This window comes from Nymphaea colorata, chromosome 6, assembly GCF_008831285.2.
Source record: "Nymphaea colorata isolate Beijing-Zhang1983 chromosome 6, ASM883128v2, whole genome shotgun sequence".
Taxonomy (NCBI): domain Eukaryota; kingdom Viridiplantae; phylum Streptophyta; class Magnoliopsida; order Nymphaeales; family Nymphaeaceae; genus Nymphaea; species Nymphaea colorata.
Genome location: NC_045143.1, coordinates 2334905 through 2352833, shown reverse-complemented (window position 1 = coordinate 2352833; position 17929 = coordinate 2334905). Strand labels below are relative to the sequence as shown.

General features: G+C 37.6%; 1 protein-coding gene across 1 annotated transcript; it reads right to left on the bottom strand.

The window, feature by feature from the left end:
* Positions 1 to 710: 710 nt before the first annotated feature.
* LOC116255727 (protein transport protein SEC31 homolog B-like) lies at positions 711 to 17813 on the bottom strand. The gene is made up of 22 exons (XM_031631664.2): positions 17130 to 17813; positions 16811 to 16865; positions 16601 to 16723; positions 14414 to 14510; positions 14277 to 14313; positions 14063 to 14168; positions 13927 to 13984; positions 12477 to 12574; positions 12242 to 12361; positions 10610 to 10673; positions 9285 to 9394; positions 7975 to 8102; positions 7256 to 7808; positions 6847 to 6939; positions 5379 to 5564; positions 5090 to 5300; positions 3434 to 3549; positions 3082 to 3285; positions 2587 to 2709; positions 2212 to 2500; positions 1699 to 1937; positions 711 to 1116 (listed from the first exon to the last, which is right to left on the bottom strand). The coding sequence occupies exons 1-22, from the start codon at positions 17444 to 17446 to the stop codon at positions 1027 to 1029; spliced, it is 3417 nt and encodes a 1138-aa protein (XP_031487524.1). The 5' UTR covers positions 17447 to 17813; the 3' UTR covers positions 711 to 1026.
* Positions 17814 to 17929: the final 116 nt, after the last annotated feature.

Here is a 17929-nt window from a genome sequence, read left to right as displayed (position 1 = left end):
GTAAACATTGCCAAGTGTGTGATTGTCACTCCTAAATATGTCATACAGTCTCACATGAACTAACTCCAAATAGTAGGATTTTAGGGCAAACCCGTTTTTTTTCAGTCATTTATAAATGGTGTTCATTCCCTATGTCTAGTTTTTGGAACATACAAGTGGATCTGAATTTTCTTGCCGAACAAGTTTGATGACTCATTAGAAACCTCCAGTACCACCTTCTACATCTGTTTACATCTCACATTATCTTTCATTAGGCATGTGACTTGGTCCCGCCTTAGCCTATTGACAGCCTTGGCTCATCTGAATCAAGTTGCTTACGAGGACACTTAGGTGCATTGTAGACATCAAACCCCAATGAGCTCGTCCATATTGTCCGTACAAAGGTTTTCAAGAGAAAGGAATGCTGGGGGATCTTATGCTGTCTCATCGATATCACCTGCATTGGCTTATAAAAATGCACATAAAAATGAAGAACTTATTTTTGCTTGATCTTTTTCTATTTGATCTGATTTTCATTTCAATTTTTCATCAAAAGAAATTCCAACGGAGATTAATCTCAACTTGGTACCTAAACAGATATGCCGTGAATAACTGTTTGCAAAATCATTCACCGAGAGTGTCGACTTTCCAAGACGGCGACTCAGAAGACGGTTTGCCAGGATCCACCATTGAGAATTGTGACATGATGTTCAGCAATTTACATCTTGATATGGAAAAATAATTGGTAGAATAATTGAATTAGCAAAGAGACAAAGGACTAAAATTTATGAGACAATCGTTTGTATAAAAACTAACAAACCAAGCCCCAGCTTGCACGGCCACCAGCTAAGCAGTAACGGCGCCATCTCATAGAACCCATTTGATCAAGAAAAATGAAACGAAATCCTGAGGAATACAAAGAGGCCGCACTGGCACTTCAAAACGTTATCGACTGAAGGACGCAGAGACCATCACTGGTAGAAACGCTGCTGCTTCTTGCACTGCGATCAGGAAAGGAAAGCCAATCAGTGCTGAGGTTGCTCAATCTCATCTTGCATTTTGCCTCAACTTTATCATCCTCTTGAGTGGCGAGAGCCAGAAATTGCATTCATCCCAATCACTTGTCGTCAGGAGAACCTGTAATCGAAAAAGGAACCATGTTGAATAGAAATATACCTTTACATTAAGGAACTTTAAAGCAACGGCCGTCTGCCTGCTGTTGTCACTATGACTATGTAGAACGGTTCAAGATCACCGTTCAAGATCTAAGCAAATCTTTATTTAAGGAATCAAATGATGGAAAAGTTAAATTGCTCCATAGGAACCTTCCCCCAGTATGAGGGCCATAAGGTAAACCAGAAGAACAGAATTGAAATAACTCTTCATTTGTTTGGACACATGAATGTACCGAAAAGTGCAAAGATTCCCTATAACTTCATTTGTTTAAACACATGAATGTACAGAAACGAAAAAAATATTGTGGTTTTCCCTATAACAAAAGGCCATTTTATTGTTAAACGAGAAGGTTATTTTGGAAAAATCAAAATTCACCAGCATCAGAAGATTCAATAGTAGTACAGAAATGGAGTTTCTCTAAAACCAATTTCAAACCCATGAAGATAACTTTTTTCCCATCTGCCGCTCTTGAAAATGAAGAATCAGAAGAGCTTGTTATAATCAAACAAACACACAAGCTGTACATAGTTGAATACTAAGTACCTGAATGTGTAAAGCACCAGAAAAATCTCCCTTGTCTAAAGCTTGGCATAGCTGAACAAGCTTCGTGGCAGCATTAGGTGAAATATCTTCAGAGTTGAGTTTGGCAAACAGTGATCCAAGTCTCCTGGAATTATCATCAATCTCACGCCTTCTGTTCGTAACAGCATTTGGAGCACCCAGAATTCTTGATGTCTCTTCATACAATCTCCTCAGTGTTTCAACAACAGGTCTCATTTGAGCTGCAATAAGCAAACAAACAATATATCACAAAGCTTGCATTTTGAAATGGAGATTGTATGCAGTAAAAGTTCTTGTCTAACAGTAAGCACAAAAACAAACTCAAGTTTTAGGTGTGCAAGAGAAAACAAAACAAATTTTATAAACTCGAACATGTCATAACGAACGCACTTAACCATAGTACCTTTAAGCGAATGGCCCAATAACTTTGGCATAGTTATACGCTAGCAAAGTGATTTGATTGGAGAATAAAAATAAAAAAGAAATATATATTACCTGATACATTTGAGGTATCAACGGTCTCAACAGTCGGTGGTGCACTTTGTGTTGAAGCTGAAGATGCAGCAGTTGGCTGAGCCTCTGCGACATGAGTTGGACTTGATGGTTGAGAAGATTTTTGAACAAATCCAGTGCTTGTCACTGGCATAAAACCTTTAGCTGCAGGAGCTGGTGCCATAATTTGGCTGGGCATCTTGTTGGGCATGAAAGGAGTTGGTTGAGATGCACCTGCACCATGAGGAACTGAACCTGGCATCCCAACTTGGAAGGAAGCAGTTGAATTACCCTGAAGGAAATAGGTATCAATAACTATTCTGCAGCTTTACAGTAAAATTGTTAAAAGATTAACTGCAATATGCAGGAAGTACCCACAGGGTAAAGATGGGAAGCCAGTGTAGGCTGTTGATATTGCTCTATATGTTTCAGTGCAGGTGGAGGGGCAGGGTTAAATGGCTTTACTTCAGGTGATGCTGCCACACTTGGAGCATAATGCATCTGACAAAGGCAACCAACACAAAAGCTGAGACACTGAATAGATGCACAAAGAATGAGAGAGCAAGAGAGAGAGATTGCAAATCAACAGCGAAGTAGCTGTTTTCAATTGGCAAGAAAAGGATAATAACAATCAGATAAAGCATCTATATCATAGATAAACCCAAGCGGCTCACAAAATTATTTAACTCATGTCATGTGGCATATATCCATGAAGCAATCCCTCTAAAGCTGCATGCACACAGTACAGAACAAAAAGAACCTTCTGATGTGCATTAAACAGGATGCATCAAAACACATCCATTGCACCAAAAAAGTCTATGATGATATATGGTCATGAGGATCGAGAAAATTAAGAAAAGAACTGCAGACCACCTGCTGAGCTTGAGGAAACTGCTGCGGAACGAACATTTGAGGAGCGCCTGTTGACTGAAAGGACTGGTTTGTGTAATCTTGGAATTGTTGTTTTGAATGCACAGGATGGTAATTTGTTCCATATGAAGGGGCAAAGGGTTGTTGATAGCCTTCCCCATAAGCATTACTAGGTAACCCAAATGGTGATTGTGGTTGTGCATTGTCCTACACATGAAGAAAGAAAACCATAGCAGAAATGTCTTAATACCCCAACTGTAGCTCAAGAAAGGAACAGGGCTAAATATTTCCTTGAGATCCTGAAAGCATGCTGCAGATTACAAAATCAAAATATTTAAGCAGTAAGAAAAATCACCTGATAGTATTGTTGGCTGCCGTCAATCCTATTGGATCCTGCTTGCACATTTCCATATACTGGCATTTGCTGAGATGTTGTGCTGTCAAAATGTGAAGTCTTCGGGGCTTCTTTCTCTATACCATGGACAAGCATAAAAGAAATGATGAACTGGGTTATGTATGAGACTTGAAGATTGCCACCACAAAGAAAAAATAGCAGATCCTCGCTGTAGGCAATCACACTATGCACTCTGTTTTCTATAAGGTGCAGAAATGCTCAATGAGGTGCATAAGATGTTGTCTCAGGACAAACTTCGGCATGAACACAAACATTAATGTCAGAAAGACACTAGCCAGGAACCAACAAATACACAGACTAGGGACATACCATGCAGTTACATTAAAGTTGAACAATTCAGCAAACCTATAGATGCAACTATTGATTTGTAAACTTTATGGATATTTAGAAGTGGAAAATGGTGTCAAAACTGAGGCCAAGGCCAATGAACCTCTGTGGGTCACCAAATAAGAGAAAATCCCTGTGGCAGAAGCTTCCTTCAATCTATATTTTACATCTAAATTTCCAGTAGAACATCTAGTCTTGTTACCAGAAAACTAGCCTTCTCTTCACATATGTTCTCTCAATTTTTTCCTATGTAACCATGAAAAAGGAAATGAAGAATAGCCTCCTAAGTTGAGATGCAGATCACAAAGAAGCACAACCATAAACCTTTCCAGAGAAAAATCAGAACAAACGCCAACCTGAATAAAAAATAGAAGCATTTGATAATAATAAATAACTCTTTAACTTGTTGGTAAAATAATTAAGCTTACACTTCCAAGCTATCAGCATATCCAAGTTTTTAAATTTATTATAAACTTCCCATTAAAAAGTAAAAGCACAACTTAAAAGGCCTGCTGGATGCATGTCTGTGCATTTCCATGCAAACAAACAGACAAGCAACACACACACGACACAAAAGATTAAAACAGTGACCAATGCAGGTTTTGTTACCTACCAGGCAAAAAATTGCATACAAATAGTTTACATGAATATTGGTAAAATCATGTAATTACTCAGACAACTTCGAGCTACAGTGAGACTTTAACACATCTACCCATTGAATAACAAATCAAACAATTAAAATGACATTACACCTATAAAAACCTTTTGACCAGTTATCAGAATGAATAATGAAAATAACATCAGGAAAAGGAAAGATTCAGAATATCAATCAATTTGCCAAAAAATCATTAAATCCAATTTGACCACGTCAAATCATACTATGACTCAACACGTAATAGCGACTCAGCCAAGTCCTATCTCTGGTTCCAAGGCCATTTGTTATGTCAACCCAGTAAACGAATAAGGGAAACCAATTGAATGTGTTAAGTCTTCAGGTTTTCAAACAGCAGAATACACATGGACATGTATGTGAATTGTGTAGTACTCAAAGATATGCACATGTGCAAGCTACAAGCATAAATTATGTACTCAAAGGATAAAAGCAAACATATACGTGGTCAGGAAAATAGAAGTCAGATGATTTAATGCAAGAGAATAACATACAACTATAATTTACTCTTTCGCAGAAACAGCTCAATATTCATAGTACTTCTATGCCTGCATTTGGTGAAATTAATAGCATAACACATGTTTTGGACGTCTTGCTACCTTCCATAGCAAAAGCAATCCTATCTTGGAGGATAGCTAACTCGTTGGAGGAACCTTCTGTTCTCAATAATTTCAGGTACTCCATTGCGGTTGTCAGAAGCCCTTGACTAGCAAGAAGTTCAGCATAATTCTCCACAAGTTTTGTTAAGGATGTGCTGAAGTTCTTTTGCTCAGTTGCCAAAGCAAGGACAACTGTCTTTTCCATCATATCCTATTTTAGGCACAAAGAAGCCTCAGCAAAGAGTTGGACTAGAATAGCAACATAAAAATTTCAGCAACAAAATGTCACCTGAAGATGATCAACATAGCTCTTCCCATTATAATTATCTTTTAAATTTCTTGACCAAATCTCTACAGTCTTATCGATATTTCCAGCACATATATAGCATAAAGTAGCTGCCAATGTGTGTCCCCCCACCATTAGTCTCGATGCAAGGGTATCACACAAAAGACTCCACTCTTCTCCCCTTGCATACTGCAGAATGTCAATTAGATAAGATTACAGGAACATTTTATTTTGTTTGGCAACAAGCTGAATCAACAAAATAGACATCTTAGATGCATAATAGCCAGTGACCCAGTATAGATACAAAAAAATGTCAAAGTAAATAAAGGGCACATAAATGTGCAGACATGTACATGTATGTATGAATGTATGTATGTATGCATGTATGTATATCTGACTCTCCTTTTCTTTGCGCAGAGGCCATATATATATATATATATATATATATATATATATATATATATATATATATATATATATATATATATATATATATATATATATATATATATAGAGAGAGAGAGAGAGATGCATTCCCATAGCTTAAATACGGCAAACAATGCCTGAAGCAGTTAAATCACTAGCAGTGGAATCATACTGAACTTGAAATCGTTCAGACTGAAGTCATGACTCATAATATCTTATTTTTATTCACTTTTTTGTTTTCTTTAAAGGTTGTCATTAATACATTTTATTTTGTAACTTGCTTATTATTTGAAATTGGGCACTGGAAGCAACAAGTAGAAAATGATGATGAGTTTAAAACTGACTTTACTTCACTTGGAAAGATCATAAGCTTGCATAGCCATGCACCAGCATATAGCAACCTTCTTTGTTATATGCACCTGTAGAGGTTTTTATGATGAATGAATTCAGAGGCAGGTTGATAAATAAGTCAAACCAGAAAGTACACAGAATGGTTCAACATGTTAAGCTTCTAGAACTGCACATATGATAGCAGCTGCAGTGACTGTAAACAATGTAAAGTATAAATTCTTTTTGGGTTTTATTGGTATGCTTGGATAAACAGAAGAGTAATCGATTGTGCCAGAAGACAAGTTCCGCTGTCAAACTCTTCACCTCCCTCAACTTGAAGGTCTTAAGTCTGATTCCATAACCAGTCAAACGGAACTCCGATTGGACAGATTTAAGTTATGTCCCTCCTTTCACAATAACAACAAAAGAAGCACAACCATGTTGCTCAAGTGGAACATCATCTTAGCAGTATCCATGAAGCTTTTTCATGGTACATACATACCTATTGAAAAACCTTTCAAAGGGAATATATCATCTATAAATTTTTCCAAATATTAAAAGCCTCGATGCCAAGCACCTTACATTTAATCCTGGCTACTGGAGAAATGAATAACAAATCGACAGTAAGACTTTTACAACTAAACCAAGGATGTTATTCTCTAACCAAAAATGAAACAGAACAAGTGTTTAGCTATTATTATTCTGATGTACTTACGGTACAAAGAAGGGCAAGTGTCTCTTTCCAGGAGCTCAATGGTCTAACATTCACAAGGCTCAAGAGATCATTTCCAACCAATGCAGCAAGAACCTGAAGCACAAAGACAGTTTTATGCTGATAGATTAGGTCCATATTTTAGTTTCTGCTTCTATGTTTTATATATAAGAAGATGGATATCTACAACAGTACAACAAGAAATCAAAAGTGTGACATTAATAAGCATTAACATTTTTTTTTTGCATTTCTAAAAGGATATCAAATTTAGAATTCCTGGTCATGGTAGAATTTAAACCCATAGAACTGCCGCAATGTGCAACACAACACTGAGAGCCGAGAGGTATCAGAAAGTAAAAATTCTTAGATTTGGCATCCCACAAAATAACTAAAGAAACAAGGATAATCAGACCTTTATATATGATGAATGGCTTCTCTTGAGATATTGGTCCCGAGTGCTTTCCCATAAACCACCCCAATGCGAAATCACTAGAGCATCTGCCATTCTGTTAGCAGACATGCAATGAGAAACAGCTTCCTTATAATCTCCAATAATTAAAGAATGCTGAATAGCTTCATCCAACGATGATTCAGGGCTCTCGTCTAATCCTGCTTCATTCTGTATCTTTTCACCATTTGGTACAGATGTATCACCAGCAATCACACCTTCTGAAGCTGAAAAAGCTTCTGCCTTTGGACTTTCAAGATTGTTAAAAAAATCCTCCCCATTATCAAGTAAAGTATCTTGTATTCCTTTCCCCAAAAGGGAAACACCTGCATCTGCCTTACCAGCCATATGTTCACCAAGAGAAAGAAACTCTTCCATTTTCTTGCTAAGATCAGAGTCAGCAATTGCATTCGCATCACCTGCAAAACCAAGATGCTTACGTAGCTCTGTCCGAGCTATGCCTTCAATGTCAAACATCACTTTCAGGAAGCCCCATGTTTCTCTGTCATCTTCAGACCTAGCCAGTGACAACGTAGAAATAAGTACAGATCTACACACACACACACACACACACACATATATATATATATATAGCTCATGCACTCTCTCTATCGTCATGCTTAAGAAGTAGAGAAAATAACAAATTAGAGACTTAAAAGTAACAGATTGCCATTTGAACATACTGAGCCTCTTGAGATTTTGTCTCGCAAAGAGCTCTTAGAGCAGCTTTATCACCATTTCTCATTGCTGCTTCAAATTCAGTTGATCGATTAACTAAATTGGACTCCGTCACTAAATTATGCACGTGAACCTACAATAAAAGGTCACAATCATGTATCAACAACCAGAGGTAAGGTCAAAGAAACAAATACAAGAGAAAACCTAACATGCTTAAGATAAGTAAAGTATTTGTTCTAATTTCTCAACATTTCAAAAACCAAAACTATTTTAATTCTGGAGAGAATGTGTTGCGGACCAACTATGTTTGGCCTAGCCAAGTGTTGGTATGGGATAATCGATGGCAAAACTTAGCCATTGCTTGGAAGCAAGTGGGAGCAATTGGACATTGAATCAGGAAGAAAATGTTTAAAAATGGATTGTGGTACAGATCGGTTACCGACTATCAGCAGGCTTTCCTGTGTGTAAGGTTAGATTGCACAAAAGGGTGCACATGGGTTATGGCTAATTCTATCGATAGGGGCATAATTTGCAACTGCATTTGTGTATCATGGCTTGACATCGCCAGCAAAACGAACGTACGACATCAAGTAAGATGATGACTGTCTAGCTTATAAGACTTGGCAACTAGCTTCAGTTGAGGACTTCCTCCCAAGGAAGCCTTCCACCTAAAAAATTGGTTAGCAGTATGGGCACTCAGATGAGTGGCATGTTCTGACAGTATCTCATACTTGCTTCCCATTTGACAGTTGTTGGATGGTTTGTTGAGTCCAAGCAGCAATCCTTTCTATTTCTTGAAAGATAAAGCATCCACTATGTGAAAGAGTATAGGTCGGTAATAACTTTAGGGCAGACTAACCCATGACAGTCTGTGTCCATCTTTAAATGAAATTTATATCTACCTGTCTTTGTATACCATTTTTATATTTTTTAACCTTCTTCTTTCTTTTGTAATTCTTTTTGCTTTAATTTAATGAGGCTAGAAATGTTGAGAATGCCCAACAGCTAGTCCAACTAGCCACTAGACACTCCCAATTCTGCATATCATCCAGCATTTTGTATATATAAGGCCATTGCCACCTCATAGACAAGCACTTATTGATTCTTCTAGGCATTAACTAAAGCCTCTTTTTACCTTTTTCATTATAGATCTTGCTTTTCTAGATTTATTTTCCAGTAGTTGTGGAAATTGCTCATATGGTATCAAGAGTTCTTCTGACTCTTTATGGGCATTCTTGAAGACACACATTGTTGCACTATCTAGTCAAAACAATATCAACCCTGACAGAAATCTATAATGAGAAAGCAACCTTACCTCTGAAGTTCCAGCTGCCCCTGCACAAGGACGAAAAGAAGCAAGCTTTCCACCAAAACCAAAATCAACCCCAACCGGACATTTCAACCACTTTGGAGCTCGAAGATGAACTGACAAAATAAGAACAAAAACCAAGACGATAGTGTAAGTGAATGGTAGGAATTAGATCTTCAAGACAAGCATACACTTGCCAAAGCATACACTTGCCAACAGAACTTGCATGCAAGGGAGGGAAACAAGAGCTACAAGCTTACATATGAAATGCATAAAGAACCTTGCAAAAGAACATAGAAAAACAACACAACTTTTTTCATTAATAGTGCTTGAAAATGAGACACCTAAAACAGGGGCAGACTACCCTTTAACTAGACCACAAACCACTGTTCTAGCCTTTTAGGCAGCACCCAACAGCAAGAATTCCAGCCATTGGGAGCTGCCTAACAGCTAGAAGCATGTTCATTTCTATGTCAAACTGCCTATAAGAAAACCAAAATTAAAAAGAACAAAGAATATATGTGTGTGTGTGTGTGTGTGCATACACCAGAATGAAAGAAAGAAAGCCCGAAAGCAATCACATGACTGCCCAGCCACACTAAATTCAGCCGCACTAAATTGATTCACAGCAGGCCTAACCTTGAGCAATTAAATATGCCAGCAGTTACAAGTTAAGACCTAACCGGCTGTCTGCTATGCCTTGAGGAAGCAAAAAAATAATTAGATAAATTGCTATTTAAGTTCCTGTTGCCTTAATGATCTAAAGTTAGATAGTAGAAAAGCAGGCTTGAGATTAACTGTTGGTTTTAGTATGGTAGATCCATAAAACTAAAAAGTAAAATTGAACTCGAAAACATAAATTAATACAGCATGCTTGCTAATGTTGAAGCAAGACAACAGTGAGCATGCCATGACACGAATCTGGGTATGAACGATAGCTCATTCAAGAATATGCACCTCAGCATCGATGTGCATGTTTGTCCACATACCCTAGTTTTGAAGAGTTCTCATATCCTATCAAGTGTGTCTACATCGTCCCTCACACTTGTGTCCATTTCTGAGAGTGGATGGGAGATCAGGAATAGAAAAGAATAAATCATGCACTAAGATTATCATGACATCCTGTTTGCCCACAAGCAAGATAGATTATCTGAATTTCAGCTAACCAATAACCCGTAGAGTAGAAGGATCCAACAGTCTGCAATCTGTAAAAACATGCATGACCTATAGTGTCTTGGAGAGCACAAGCACTTATATGCACATAGTCGCAAACACATGCACGCCCATATGAAGAAATACGCTTCATGAGTTCTTATTGAAAGATCAGTTACCAGGTGACCCTCCCATTGATGCACTTCCAAAATCAGTTTCTGCAGATGACAGACGGCTGCAAGCCTGTGCCAGGGGAGTCAAGGTCAATATCAGGAATAGTATCTAAGACTTGTGGAACTAGCATGACAAGCTCTAAACATTAATAAAGAATGTGCTAAAATAACATATAAACAGTTGACTGTTCTTTCTATACAGGAACTACATGTAGATTATATAATATATAATTTGAAAAAAAAAATCTGTTAAGTTAACCACTGACAGTGGAACAATGACCTACCATATTTATGTAATAATAACTAATAAGAATCAAGCTCAGTATGTCCAAGCACTGATAAAATAGTAGGCTACTGTATTCAACAGTATGTCTGAACACTGACCTTTTAACCACAGGCTACTACACTTTTGTAAAAATCAAGTATCATATGAAAGCAACAGCATATGCACCTATTTGGTTTTGTGACCAACCTCAACTGCTTCCCTATAAGAAGTGCTTCCAAAGACGAAATTGCAGCAAGTACTGCAGAAGGGCAAAAAGAACTATGTTCTAATACTTCATGCTCTTAGATGGTGTTCCTCTCGTGTCTTTTGCTTTCACTTGAAGATCTTTTTGACAGGATCTGCATGCTCCGGATGATCTCTACAGCTAATCAGTTTAATTCCTCTTCAATCTAGAATTCATGTTTCATATTTTAAAATTCATAAACCATATTCATCTTTGAAGTGTTATGAGCTACAATAGCCAAAAGGCCTGAAACCATGCCCAGCACCACACATAGTTAACGTAGTTAAAATGCTTTAATTCCTCTTCAATCTAGAATTCATGTTTCATATTTTAAAATTCATAAACCATATTCATCTTTGAAGTGTTATGAGCCACAATAGCCAAAAGGCCTGAAACCATGCCCAGCACCACACATAGTTAACGTAGTTAAAATGCTAAACTTTGAAATACAGTACGAGGGAAAAGGATTACATTCATGGGCATAGAAACCACTTGTGTGTTGTGTGTGCGCGCGTGTGTGTGTGTGAGAGAGAGAGAGAGAGAGCTGCATGCTCAAAAAAGATAAAAGAGAAAGCAACAATTCCCAATGTAACTCGAGAAATTCATTGACCAGGTAAGATGGAAAGATGTGCAACTGCACCCAATGGCAAGTTTTTTGAGACTTAGTTTGTGGGAATGGCAGCCCCTTTGATATTCATATTATCACATAAAAAAGTGAGAAAAAGAAAGGACCAACAATCTATTCTATCTTGTTAATTTGTGTCCTGTGACAATATTTCTTTAAGATCTACATAAATCTATTTGCTGGGAAACCACATGACCAAATTACAGTGAACAAGTGTGCTATTAAGAGGAAAAAAACTACTGAAAATCCAAACTAAAGCAGGGAAAAATCACCACTAAGACACATCAACTCATGAACTATATACCAGAATGGGTAAAAGAGTCCCACTTTTCCACTATCAAGTAATCTATGATTGATACAACCTGATGTAGTGGTCAACTCAAAGTTGCATATCATAACATCCTGACAAGGACTCAAAGTAATCAAAGTTAAAAGCCTTAGCATTTTAAAACAATGCGAAACCGCAGATACAAGAACCACATGCAACACATGAAGGAATGTTACCTCAATATTGTATATACCAATCTTCCCATCAAATGAAGATGCAGATAAGACACCCGGTATCTTTGGGTACCAATGGATATCAAAATTCCAATTAGTACTGGCAGGCAATTCAGAAATTATCTGTGCATATTAGAAAGGGAGAAAGAGAACGAATGAAGCTGTCATGAGGACACCATGAAACTGTGCATATTCTCCATCTTAACATGAAGAATTAGGGTGGAGAATGAAACCTTACCTCTCCAGTGACTGTGTCCCAGCACAGAGTTCTATTATCTTTTGCACATGTAAGTAGGAAGGAGCTATCATTAGGACACCACGACATTGCAATCACACCTGCAGAAGCTTAGACCTTAGGGTGATAAATTAATAGAATGATGATGTGCCTGAAAATCTCCAAGCATAAGCTCTGCTTCCAATACAATTTGCACCAAATGGCCCAAATGGCATTAACACTACAAAATCATTTTCGGAAAAATAGCAAACATGTGAGAGGGTGTAAGTGGAAGAACCAACGACCAAATCTTTGTACAACGCCCTGTGGTAGTTTGTTAATTATTATATTAAGTTGTACATCAAGTTTTCAATTGAACTGCATAACCAAGGCAGGAGCTTTACCATTGTCATTAACCTCAATCATGATTTCACATTCACTACTGTTGTCAAATTCACTGGCAAAAAGAGAAGGTGCTGTCTCGTATAGCATCTTTGGCAGGTCAACCACGACACACTAATATTCCATTTTGGTGTCAAACATTGGCCCAGCGACTTCTGTGCATGCATGAGAAATTGGAGGCTCTGGCCAATCAATCCACATAATGCATACAATAACCTAAAATGTAATTCTGAGGGGATAGATGCTCAAAGGTTTCTAAATCATGGACAATTAAAAGGGCATGTAAAATAATGGATACTCTAGGGATCAATCAGGCAAATACACAAACAGGTGAAAAACGTTTTATCTTCAAATTTCCTCATCTCTTATGGAAAAGGTGAACAGTTAAATTAATCTGACTTACAATCGCCATGATACCCACTTCACTACAGATCTCTTTAATTAACAAAGCATCCCAGTAGCCATCCATCTGTTCATGCAGTTTAGAGGGTAAACCAGAGATACCTATATTAGAAGACTAAATAGGAGTCCTATTTGTTCTTTTTTTTTCTTACAAGATGCTCTGCAGGTTGTCAAGCTCCAAGCACCTTAATAGACCTTGGCAATTGAAACTTGAAAGGGTGTAGTATTAAGAGTTCATTTTGAATTATCTTTCACATGTACATTGTTAGCCCATGAAGTCCCTGTCTGATCTAATTCTGAAACTTCGAGAAAAGCTAGACGGCACAGAAGGATGAATATTTAAGTTATGGATTTTATATAAGATTCACCAAATGGTGGATAGCTGTAAAACAATGGTCCCAGTTTGCAGTTGTTGTTATCCAGATCAACAAGTCAAAACATCACAAATGTCTTATGTATAATGTATGTCAAGCAGATACTCAGGCAGGTAAAATTGGTGACATCAAATTCTAGCAATTCATAAGTTGATGGGACTGATATTACAACTATGAATAAGAACCTAAAGTGTACGCTAAATCAATGTCGTTAAAGGAGGATATAGCACACGACTGCAGCATACAGGAATCACAGGATTTCTAAGAGAAAAAGGAAAGACAATTATGAAGAAAACCTTTCGAGTGGCCAACAAACTCTTTCATTGGTGATATTGTGTTCCTCATGTCCCAAACCTGCATGGAAGAACCAAAAGTTTCTAACACAACATATCAACAGAAACTAAAACTAACAAAAAAACAAAAGTAGTGCACCCTTAATGAAGGAAATCTATCATCATCAGAAGCAACAATAAGCTGGGTTGCAACATCAGGGTTCCACTGCAAAACCGAGCATCGCCTTCGAATTGAATCTGAAAAGCTGTTTCACATATTCACAACACGTGAACAAATCATAATTTGGTGAGAATTAACTAATAGAAATCCAAATTGCCATTTGTGATCACATTACTTAGACAAGCAAGGTTACCTTATCACTGGTTTCTGCCTCTTCAAATCCCAAATGACTGTACCCAGAAAAAGATGAAGTTTTTATAAGGTTGATTAGACATAACAGACATGATTAGTGATGTTTTTGTCTATCAATAGTTAATAGTGAGACCATACCTGTAGTCCCATTATATGAAGTAGATGCTAATATATGTTGCACTTTGTGGTTCCATGCCAGAAATGACACTTCACCTTGGGCACCAGATCCAACACCCTAAGGTAATTATAAATATCAATTAATTAAACAATTAATACACTACAGATACATAGAAGCCTTAAGGAGAAGATCGCAACTGCTGAACAAACAACCACAGTAACTCTCACTTAATTAAAAACTAGAGCATTAGAGGATAAAGAAATGGCATGCATCAATCTGGTATCAAGAACCACAACTGAAGTTCCTTTACATTTAAAAGACAATAAAAACTTACAAATTTCAAAGACCATCCATTGCCAGAAGCATAGTTGCAATAGGTTGGACTTAAGAAGAAAGAAATATCACACAGCCTGTCTGCAGTAATTCGCTTTACAAAATGAGGACTAACTCATTCTTTCATGCATTAACTTTTAAATCTTCAAAAATACACCCTTTCATTGTTTCATCCATCTTTTAGATGAAAAGCCTTTTAATCACTTCCATTCTTTAATGAATGTTTTCATATTCATGCCTTATTGCTAACTATCAGCATGACATCACAAGATTGGTCCCCAATGCCATCAAATGTTGACCTATGTCAAAAAATGAGGATGCAGGTAAAAGAGGATGTGGTAGCAGAAAATACAAAAAAATACTAAGTAGGTAGATATGTCCTTATATGTCTGTGTATGTAAATTTCACAATTAAGCTACATTTTATAAATTATTTGGACATACATCAGTGGAGTTTCAATAATGAATCAAAAATTCGATGCATGTTAAACTATACAGTATATAAAGTTAACTAACCTCTATCAATAAACGTAAATTTAGTAGAAGAAATCTTAATTTTAGATGTAGACTACAGAGAAGTGAAGAATGATACAGTAAAATCAGTTAAATAAAGTTTAAAACCCATTTAAATATGTAAAAAAAAAAAGCAATACAAGAAAGAGCATGATATAAATATGAGGCAGAATATAACTAACCATGCCATATATCCTTCAAATAATAACAGCAAGATTATATGTGCTGTACAGAACATTAAAAAAAAAAAAAAAAAAAAAAAATAGCTCAAACAACACATACTTTTCAGTTTTATTCCACAACATGAATAAAATCTTTCATAAGAATCTTTGACAAGAAATCAGGAAACCATATGACATATTGGGATATTGGCCTTCAAAGCACCAAGGCGAATATTTAGAAAAAGGTTCTACCAACAACTCAAGTGATAAAGAAGTTTTACTTAGACAAGGGACAAGGGATATGGACATAAACTGTTTGCACACCAAAAACTAATTCATCCTTCTCTTTCTAAATAGTTGTTAGGTACTATTTTATACATTAGTGCATAGAAATGCTTTTTGCTTTATGAATTCTCTACACAAAACGCAGCAATTAGGCAGTCACCAAGCATGGATCTAAGAAGCTTCTCTTTCTTTGCCTTCTCTTTCTAAATAATTATTTGTTGACTGGATTGTACACTGAAAGGCATTTATCTGAACATCCATTTTCTTACACCTTACAGTTTCTTCCAACGCAGGGATCAAATGGTATAATAGATTCATTTGCCAATAGTATGAAAGATTACAACCATGGCCATTGCCTTCCAATTGGTTCTTTTTACATTAATTGATGCGCCATCAATCGTACCGATTAGTTCATTGTTCTATCAGCTGCAGCCAATGACTTGTCAACTAATAAAAGTTTCATATTTTTTTTGATATGTCATAGTGTTCTGCTAGGTATTTTTAATTTTTCATCTGTTGAACCTCTTCAGTGTTTCCCATATCAAGAATGGCCCTCGCCCCTCCACCTCCCTCCCTGTTGAAAATTTTCTGGTGGCAGGATACGTTAACACTAAATATATGAGTCCAGACAAAGAGAGAAAGAAATATTGTAAATCATGACAGCACTAGGATCACTGCTTACACTTGAATCGATATTATAAGGAACAAAAACAATAACATGAGTTTACTTAAATGTTAAATTATATTAAGAATTGCACCAATGTAAACTGGATGTAAAGTTAATTCATATCTTAAGCTGCATTATTATTTATTATATGAGTCAGCAACTCAGACCAGGAACTAAACTAAACCGTGAAACTACAATCAGAATAAAAGATATAGAACTAAGTTATGTCAGGCTGCCAACATGTCTTGCCTTCAGGGGTGGGAAGTGTGATGGCTCTGCAGGGTTGGAAAGATCCCAAATGCAAAGTTCTCCATCATCAGCACCAGAAGCAAGTAGATTTGGTGAATTAATGTTGAATTCCAATCCATGAACCTGTGGCACAACGAAAAACATAACATCTTCATAAATATCATCCATTTAAGGAGAGTTTCATCCAATTATTAAAAGTATACTACCTACCGGCCCCGTATGCTTCTGAAGACTTGCAACCAGAGAACCTTCAGCAACCTTGGAGCTGCAAAATGGATCCATCCTTCAAAACTAGATACTAATCGTGCAGTAAATACTAAATAATCTAACTAAAAACGAACTTTGTGTTTATCCATGGACAAGATTTAAGCGCAGTTCATAAACGGGACATGGACATGGAAGAAGAAATTTGAAGAAACAGACATTCCGACATCCAATTCTCAAAACTAAATGCGAAGACGGACCGAATTCAAACTCACAATCGCGAAATAATTAAAAGAATGACATAAAACAAGAACGAAAGAAAAACCTCATTAATCTGAGAGGGTTCCAGATGTTGATGCCACCGTCGACCAACCCTCCGGCAATCAGTCCCAACGCGTATTCCTTGCTGCCCGGTCCAGGCTTCCCCCACGATAACCTGCTGAAGCGCTCGCTACTAGCGCACTCTCCCACCACGGGCAGCTCCCACTCATCGGACTGGAAATCCAATTTGAAAACCTCCAGATTCGCCGAAGAGCTGAAGGAAAGATCCACCGCGCCGGCCATAGTCCCAGCCGCCAGGTACGGCGAATCCGGCGAGAACGCCACGGACGCCGATCTTAATGTCCCTTTGATGCACGCCATGGATGCCAATTCCGCGCAAACTCTCTCTCTCCTTCGTTCTCGTTTTTATACGGTCCTAATTCCGAATCTTGCAGAACCAGATCTAATGTTGATCCCGATCTCAGTCCTCTTAAGTGGAGCGCACAGGGGAAATGTACGGGAACTTGACAAGACAAAGATCGTGAATAATCAGGCGCAGTCCGACTTTCCGCTGCCGCTGCTTCTTCTTCTCCCTCTCTTCCTCCTCGTTGTCCGCTGCGTCTTCGCTTCTTGCATCTCTTCCTCGGGACTGCTCTCCGCGCGCTGCCACGATCTCCATGTATTTCCAAACGTTAACCGCTCGTGTGCATCATGTTCGCACGCTTCAGTTACTCGTGGCAAGTGCCAGTGCTCTGTGTGTTGGAGGGAGGGTAGCAGGTAAGGCTAATAAAACGTCGTTAGCGAACCGAGCGTTTATTCAACTCAAAGCCGGTTACTCCAGCCGCGTCAAACAAGCCAATTAGT

What these genes read in the sequence shown, in the direction of transcription:
- LOC116255727 (XM_031631664.2), bottom strand. Translation starts at nt 17,446, where the DNA reads ATGGCGTGCATCAAAGGGACATTAAGATCGGCGTCCGTGGCGTTCTCG. An exon ending in TTCATATAATGGGACTACAG is followed by an intron (nt 14,314 to 14,413) that starts GTATGGTCTCAC and finishes TTCTGGGTACAG; the next exon opens with TCATTTGGGATTTGAAGAGG. An exon ending in TGGCTTCCCATCTTTACCCT is followed by an intron (nt 2,501 to 2,586) that starts GTGGGTACTTCC and finishes TATTTCCTTCAG; the next exon opens with GGTAATTCAACTGCTTCCTT.